The sequence below is a fragment of the Myotis lucifugus genome, unplaced genomic scaffold (genome assembly GCF_000147115.1).
Source record: "Myotis lucifugus unplaced genomic scaffold, Myoluc2.0 scaffold_1, whole genome shotgun sequence".
Classification (NCBI taxonomy): domain Eukaryota; kingdom Metazoa; phylum Chordata; class Mammalia; order Chiroptera; family Vespertilionidae; genus Myotis; species Myotis lucifugus.
The window spans coordinates 38,806,959-38,815,466 of NW_005871049.1; the positions used below are offsets into that span (position 1 = coordinate 38,806,959).

Below are 8,508 nucleotides of genomic sequence, written 5' to 3' on the forward strand. Positions count from 1 at the left end.
CTCCATATTCTCCAGATCACATGGGACAATGATGTCACATAAAGGACACGTATTCCAGCCTATTGGAGCTTTCTCTGCTGATTGGTCTGGCTCTAGGAGGTGGGATTGTGTGGGCACGTGAGCAGTGGACATGCCTATCTGGCTGGTTCAAGGGCTCAGGGAGTGGCCCTATGATTTCACTTATATTGGAATCTAAAGGACAAAATGAGGGAACAAACCAAATGGAAACAGGCTCATAGATACAGAGGACTGACTGATAGTCACCAGAGAGGAGGGGCGTTGAAGGACTGGGTGAAAAAGGTGAAGGGATTAAGAAATACAACTTGGTAGTTACAAAATAGTCATGGGGATATAAAGTACAGCATAGGAAATATAGTCAATAATATTGTCATAACTATATATGGTGCCAGGTGGGAATATGAGGGGAGCACTATGTGAAGTGCATGATTGACCACTGCGATGCACACCTGCAACTAATACAAAATAATATTGAATGGAGGCTGTAATGAAAAAAAACCATTTTATAAGAGCACAGGGGGTGGGAGGAGAGCTAGAAGCTGAAAGCTTGTCATGGTTCTGCAAAGCTCCTCATGGTTACAGCTGCATGACAGATGTGTGAGGCTTCTCCACGTCAACATCTGTGCGCACCACAGAGCGATGAGACCAAGAGAAAAAAAGCTTATGAGGTTTTCAAGTGTCTTTTTCCTTTTCCTCCTCTCCTTGCCCTTATTGTTTAGGTCCATGCCACAAGCGACGGACAGGTGGCTGCTGCACCCAGCTGGGCTCCCTGTCGGCCCTGAAGCATGCTGTCCTCGGGCTCTACCTGCTGGTCTTCCTGATTCTCGTGGGCATCTTCATCTTAGCCGGTAAGAGCACCCTTTTCTGTCCTGGCCTTTAAGGATGTGGAAGGAGCGATGTAGGAAGTGAGAGAGATAGGAACTGGAGAGCTGGAGACTCCGCTCTTTGTTCCCACAGTTGTGAGCCTACACACTGCCCTTCTCACCGTGGCAGCTCCTCTAGTGAAGGCAGAAGCTGGCACCACTGTTAGCAGCATTGCGTGCTTCATTTGGGATGAGTTGTTGGCAGGGGCTGCGTGAGCTTGGGAAAGCTCTGAGCCCAGGAACAGAGACCTGGTTGCTCTGAGAGTCTTCTGACTTTCCCCGAATCGTCGTGTGACATTGTGCATTATACTGGGCCTCTCTGGGCTCTGGACTGTGGTTCGCACAGAGCAGGCTGGACCCCTTGTCCTGGGTGTGATGAAAACAGTCATGAGAGACTTTGCCGCTGAGCCTAATCAGGGTCATGGTCAGCCTGCTGCCCTTTTGCTATCCATGGGGTTAGGATGGGTTTTCCCCCATTCAGTTGGGCTCTTCTCCCAGTTCCTGTCTGTGGGACAGGCTGGTGGTGATGGGCTGAAGTTTGGAGCACATTCTCTAGTCAGGAAGGAGCAGAGCATGGATGTAGGAAGGGATCGGATGAAGGACCCCATACTTTGAGCAGCCCAGTTCACCACCCATCGTCATTCCGCCGTGATGGAGACAGTGAAGGAATGCAGGCTGACCCCACCCAAGGGGAAGGATGCTCAATGCCCACCTTTCTCAATGGAGATAGATCAGGCTTGACAAAGTAAGCCACGGGGTCGGTTTATTTCGATCTCTCTCGTCCTACGGGAGTGCCTGCTTCGTGCCAGGTTCCATGCCAGGGTTGCAGACACAGCTAAATAAGACCCAGGGCTTCCTCTAAGGAACTCCCAGTCCGAGGGATGGAGCAGGGACACACAGAGAGAGCCCTGCCATAGGGACTATGATGGGGACTCTATGTTGACACAACAAGCGCTGTGGTAATCCAGAGAAGGCACACACAGTGCGAGTGTGGGTGTGGCAGGTGGGGGATTGGCCAGAGCAAGGCTGCTGGCAGGCAGAGCTGGCTTGGAGTGCTGAGGGTGGGGTCCTCGAGTCAACTCTAGGGAAGGAATCTGGAGGTTAAGCCCTTGCAGACGACCCTTTGCTAGCAATCCTGAGGCAGATGCTTAGGGCCTCCCTGGTCTGGTTTCGCTTTGTGTCAAGTGAAAGTAGTCACCTGGGCCCTGGGATGGGATGTTCAAGGCCGCCTTCGCCCTCAGGTTCCCACACTCGGGGCAAAGGGCTTCATTAGGGGCGGTGTCTGTCCCATCAAACGTTGGCCCGGAGGGCAGCCAACAGCCACAATGAGGGAAACTGGTGATTCATCTCAGGGATGATGTCCAGTCAGAGGATGATTTGAACATGTTCTTGGGCTGTTCCAGGGAGAGATTGGGATCTGGGTTTTGTGGGCTTAGCAGCCACAGCCATAGCAAATTTCCAGAATTTTTGGAAAGTGTTTCAGCCCAGCAGGAAATCTAGGCTACGGTATTACAACTTATCTGGGGAACGGGAACTTTTAGATGTCAGAAGAGGGTCTAAAGGAGAGAGTCAGGCTGGTGGGGACCCAGGGGCAGGTCTCTGGACGCCCAGAGGGCCTGGAAGGCCGCCATCTCTTGGAAAGAGAAGACTTGCAGGGGATGAAATTCTCTTCCGGTGTCTGAAGAGCTGCCATGTTGAAAAGAGCAGATATATTCGATGTGGCCTCTGAAGATAGAAAGGGACAAATGGGTGAGTTTTATAAAGAGACAGATTTCCATTCAAAATAGAAGAGAGTTTCAAACAAGTGTGCTGCCCACAATGATAAAGAAGGACTTTTCTCCTGGCTTGGCGTTAGAATGGGGTTTATGATGACATCCTGGACGTTTCAGAAAGGAGGGTGGAACATGGTTCCTCAATCCAATGAAAACATTGCCACGCTTCCTTGGTTGTTCCATGTGGAAGGCAAGGGAGGATTTAGATCTTTATCACCTTTGAACCTAAAGTTTCTGGGTACCAAATTGCCTGTGTGGAGTAAAAATTTTGGTTGGATTGGAACTGATCTGATGAAACAAAGCATCACACTTTATCTCGTGGCTCTATGGCATAGCCACGGTCACCTGCCCAGGTTCTTGTCTGGAAAATCATGTTGGCCTCTGGGGAAGATTTGGTGAGGGCGGCCAATGAAAGAAATAGTCACCAGCTGTCTCCTCCCTAGGGAGGGACTTAGGAATGCAGTGGAAAAGTCTGGGAGTTTTCAAGGAGGCCCTACCTGACTTAGTTTTTTCAGATTACCCTGACTGAAGGCCTCCAGTGATGCTTCCTTCAGAAAATATCAAGATGATGGAGAGATACATGGTTCAGAGTAAGCCAGAGCCTGCCTGGCCTTCTGCAGGTGCCCTGCTGTGGCTGTTTCCCCATCTGGGGCAGGACATGCTCGCCAGTGCCCTACTGAGGTGACCTGAATAGGATGTGCTATGCACTGAATTGTGTTGCCTCCAGCCCCCAATTTATATATTGAAACCCTAACCTCGCGTGTGATATTATTTGGAGGTGGGGCCTTCGGGAGTAATTAGGTCATGAAGGTGGGTCAAGAGAGAGAGAGAGAGAGAGAGAGAGAGAGAGAGAAAGAGAGAGATCATCTGAGGAGACAGCAAGAAGGGGCCATCTGCAAGCCAGGAAGAGTGCCCTCAACAATAAACAAGTCACACACCTGGATCTTAGACTGCCCAGCCTTCACGGTGACAAATAAATGTCTGTTGTTTAAGCCACCTAGTCTGTGGCATTTTGTTTTAGCAGCATCAGCTGACTCAGACAGGAGGAGTTCTGTTTGAACCACTCTTAGACTTCAAAACCTTCTCGTCAATAAAAAGCTCATACATCTTACACCTAGATGACAGGATTATTCCCTGCAACCCAGTGCCACGTCTGACTATCTGATCAGTAATATCAGATTGCAGTACAGATGCTTGCTCTTACTGCTTTCCAATGTTATGAAATTATCATCTAATTACACAAAAATATTACTCTATAAAACCTTACATGGGACTTTTCTCAAATCACCTCTTTATCCCAGCATTCAAAATAAAAGGCAAATACTGTACCTTGTGTTTAGGCATCAGCCCAGCTTCCCCTGTCAGAAGGTTAATCCAGCCATTGCACAAACTATTTCAACAATTGGGCTTTCTATATTTCCACACCATCACTGGGTTCTATGACCACAGCTGTCCATCATCTCCCAAGGAGGCCACGCCAGTCTATCCTTCCTATCTCTTCAACCCACGTTATTTATTACCTGGGCTGATGTTCTTGTTGTTCCAGATTCATCTCTGAACAGTACAGAATAGGGGACGTAACTTCCCACACAAGAGAATTGAGATTCAATGATCATGAGGTTAGGAGGTGCTCAGTTCAGCATTTTAGGGAAGATGTTCTCTGATGGAGTTCAAGGGTTAGAGGAGGTTCAGTCTTACCCAGGACTATTCTGGGACATCGTTGTGGTGACAAAGAATGGTCATCAGGAACCACCTCTTCCTCCCCTTTCTTGTCATTGAGGAACTTGAATTCCCATGAGTGAAAATGAAACAGCAGAAAGGGGAAATGCAAACATCTGGGGGTCTAATTTGGTGGGAAGCCGAAGTATCACAGCCATGTAGGCTACAGACCTGGACCTGGGAGAGTTCCTTGGAGAGAAACGGGCTCCCTCACATCTTCATGCAGTTCTTTCTTAACAGCAGCAGTTAGATGTCACCATCAGCGTCCTTAGAATGTGCTTCACTTGTGCATGAGGACTTGGTGGGCAAACAAGCCCGGTGTTTCAGTCCAAGGGCTGCTATAGCAAATTGCCAGAGACTGGGGGCTTAAACAGCACACACTTATTTCTCACCATTCTGGAGGCTGAGGCATCTGAGGTCAAGGTGCTGGCAGATTTGGTGAGTGGTTTGGGTCCCTTTCCTGATTCATAAACAGCCACCTTCTCGATGTGCCATGGCGTGGTAGAAGGGGCAAGGGGTCTCTTGGGGGTCTCTTTTGTAAGGGCGCTAATCCCATAATGAAGGCTCCACCCTCATGACCTAATCATTTCCCAAAGCCCCCAACACCACCACCACCTCTTAATTCCATCACCTTGTGGGTTAGGATTTCAACATATGAAGTTGGGTGGGGTGCGAACATTCGGTCTATAGCATGGGAATAAAGAGAATCATGAGATAGTTGTGGTTTCTGCTCTGGGAGTGTTTAAATTTATAAGCACACATACACATTAGGACCGTATGACGTCGCCAATGCTGCGGGCCAAATTGTGCAAAGGAGAGCCTGGTTCCTGAGAGCTGGAGGCTTGGGTGGGCTCACCCTGGGGAGAGCTGAACACCAAGTGGTCCACGTGCTGTTTGAACTGAGCACCCTGCTCTGGATCGCCTTGTTTCAGGCAGGTGTGTCCCTGACGCCACAACCAGAGCACAGTGTGCTCAGAGCCCATAGCCACGTGTACTCAGAGCGCTGATCTCATTGTGCATCTTGGAATTGCCATCACGATGCCCTTGGCCTTTGTGGGGACACTGTCAGAAACAGGCCGTGAAATTCCACCCTGGGCTGTCCTACGGGTGCTGGTGAGGACACTGTTCATTCCATCGCACATGTCGACTAAGAGGACCCGGGGAGAAGTTATTCTCTGTCTTGGAGGGTGTGCTTTCCTTGAGGAATTAGTTTGTTTGTACCTTAAGGAGACTGTGAATCGGAGAGTCATTAACATTTGCGTTCAAGGAGGTCATTAATGCGAACTGGTAGTTCGTTGTCATCCCACTGTAAGATGCGTGACTTGGAAGGAAATTAACATGAAAACCTGGAGACAGATCTGTGGTCCACCCGTAGCAACTTATAGACTTCATGGAAAATTTCTTCTGTTTGTCTCATTCCTACCTCCTTTAGATTACCTCACTTGCTCTCCCTTTATCTCATTCTCATCTATTGTTCCTTTCATGTATTTTATGTCTCCTTATAGAACTCTTTGGAACAGAAAAGGGTGTTATGCACAGTTTTGTCATTTAAAAAATTCTGCCTCCTCTATCTTATTCTGCAAGTGCGTGCTATTTAGGTGAATGGATAAGTGAATGAAAGAGACAAGGAACCTTGGAGGGGGTCTTATTGGTGGGAAAAAGATGATTATTTCAGTTTTAGCCAAGTATCTAAATATAGATAAGTATAGAATCTCCACTCAAAGGCATGTGCTAGTAGGTGTGTAATTAATCACATATATTAACTAACTATATTAATACACACATTATATAGACTGGATTGGCATTATAGCATTTAGGAAGAATATTAAGACGGACATGACCATGTATTACCTTACACGGCTAACGCCATGGACTTTCAAGTCAGCCTGCCTGGGTTTGCATTCCACCCTGCCCTCTGCTACCAGCTGTGTGACGTTGGCCAAGTTATTTGACCTTTCTGAACCCGCGTTTCCTCTTTTGAAAATGGAAGAAATAAGTCTGCCTGCCTCATTGGGCTGTTTTCACAGTCAGCAGGATAAAAATAGCAGCCATTATTATTGTTGTTATTATAGTATTAGTACTACCACCACTATTAGTATTATTACTCGTCTTCTCTCAGCTTTCTTTGCAGTCAATTAAGCGTGATGATGTGAACTGAGAGTTAGAAAAACTTGGGTGTAGTCCCAGCTCATCCATTAACACTCTGTAATCGTGGGGGGAAATCACTTCGCTGTCTGAACCTTAGAACACGCATTTGTAAAATGAGCAGGTTGAACTGTGTCTCTCAAACTTTTTGACCATGACCTAAATTAAGAAATATATTTTACATCGCAACTAGTTTACACATATATACACAAGAAAAAGTCTTAAACATGTGATGCATGCTGATGGCTTTCTATTCTATTCATTTTTAAAAAATGGTCACAACCCATACATTTATTTCATGATTCATGAATGAGATACAAGCCATAGTCTGAAAAACAATGGGCTAATGGTAGTTCTATTATTCTATGTGTCTTTACATTCTAAGTGAATAGCTATATTATATTTAAGACATAGGTTTGGAAGGTAAACTTCTGGATTCAAATCTGGACTGTGCCGCTGAATGGTAAATTCTCAGTTTCCTCTTCTATCAAATGGGATCCTAAAGGTACCTACCCCATAGGGCTGTTGTGAGGATTAAATGAATTAATACACGGAAACTCTTAGTGCCTGGCACACAAAAGTACTCAATCAATATTAGATGCTACTATCATCATAACTGGAATAATCAAAGGGATTTTGCTCTCAGAAGAGCAAAGGATTAGAAACCTACTGTTTAACCGGTGTACCTCATGGTTCTGCTTATAAACAGAGGATACTTGGTGTGTCCTGTGTGGTGGGAGTGTATGTTCCCACAGCCCACACATTTTTATAAACACAGGGGAAGCCCAGAGACCTTGTCTGAGGGACTCTGCGCTTGCTGTGACAGTGCAGGGCCCCGTTAAGAAACAGACAGTGTTTCCAGCACTGTGGCTCCTCAGGGGAGGGAGTGAGTGAGCGAGCCGGCTCTGTGGTGCCGGTCCCACGCATGACACTCAGGAGCCTCAGAGGATGCCCTGTACAACCTCCCTCCAAGGAAAAGAACCTCCCTCCCACCCTCCCAGACAGACGAGGTGCTGTGCTCCTGTTGGAGAACAGCCACAAATGACAGACTTTTGCCTGATCTTCCTTGACTATCCAGAGCGTGAGGTTTCTAGGTCCTCTTGCAGGAACCACGCATCATCAGGCTTTCTCCTCATTCTCATGCTCTTCGGTGAGTTGCAAACACCAGTTCCTTCAACAGTGGCTCATTAGACCTGGTTTGGAGACCTCCGTGTGTGGATGCCCCTATCTGCACACTTGCTACATTATATTGAAGTTATCAATGTATGTGCTTATCCCTTTCTAATCCAAAAGAAAGCTCTTTCATGAGAAGGCACTGTGTCTTGTTACCTGTGTGCTCCCAGGGCCTAGCATAATGCCCTGCACATAGTAGGTGCTTAGCTAATGTTTGACCTACACTGAACACCTCAACATAATGGCCATCCCCCATCCTCACCCAACAAGCTCCAGGTTTGAGTGATCAATGGAATGAGACACAGGAAAGCCAGTGTGGTCTGGCCAGGGCAGGGTGTGCTGGGCTGAGACCAACTTTGATCTCGTCTCCCATGTATGCTGATGTAACCTAAATTGGCATGAGCCTTCCTGGTGGTAACCCGTAGCAATACAGGAGACCACATCCAACGGATGGAATACTATGCAGTCATTTAATCATCATGTCCACTCTCCACCCCACCCGAACACCAGATCTCTTGCAAAGGAAACGCTGCCCAGTGAGCGCTCCTTCGTCCTATGTCGGTACAATCGGCTTTTGTTGGTTTTGTTGTTGCTTGAACTTCAATGTGGCTCTTGTTAGTCATCTTAGTTACATGTCATCACTCTGGTTTCTGCCAAGTATTGCAGCCTGTTGGACCAGCTTCAATCTGGACTCGGACATCTGTCACTTAGCTTTTCCTTTCAGCCTTGTGTCAACATGTCTGAACATGTCTGAGCCCGTCTTCCATGCAGCACGTGCACAGCTCCCAGGGGACGTGACCAGGGCACGTCAGCCCATG

At 47.3% G+C, this 8,508-nt stretch overlaps 1 protein-coding gene across 2 annotated transcripts in view; it reads left to right on the forward strand.

The window, feature by feature from the left end:
• The window catches only part of SCARA5 (scavenger receptor class A member 5), a 107,652-nt gene that overhangs the window by 29,698 nt on the left and 69,446 nt on the right, over nt 1-8,508 (forward strand). For both annotated transcript variants that reach the window (XM_014457021.2, XM_006081941.3), the window contains exon 3: nt 738-866. In XM_014457021.2, coding sequence (XP_014312507.1) covers nt 738-866 — 129 coding nt within the window. The remainder of the gene's footprint in view (nt 1-737; nt 867-8,508) is intronic.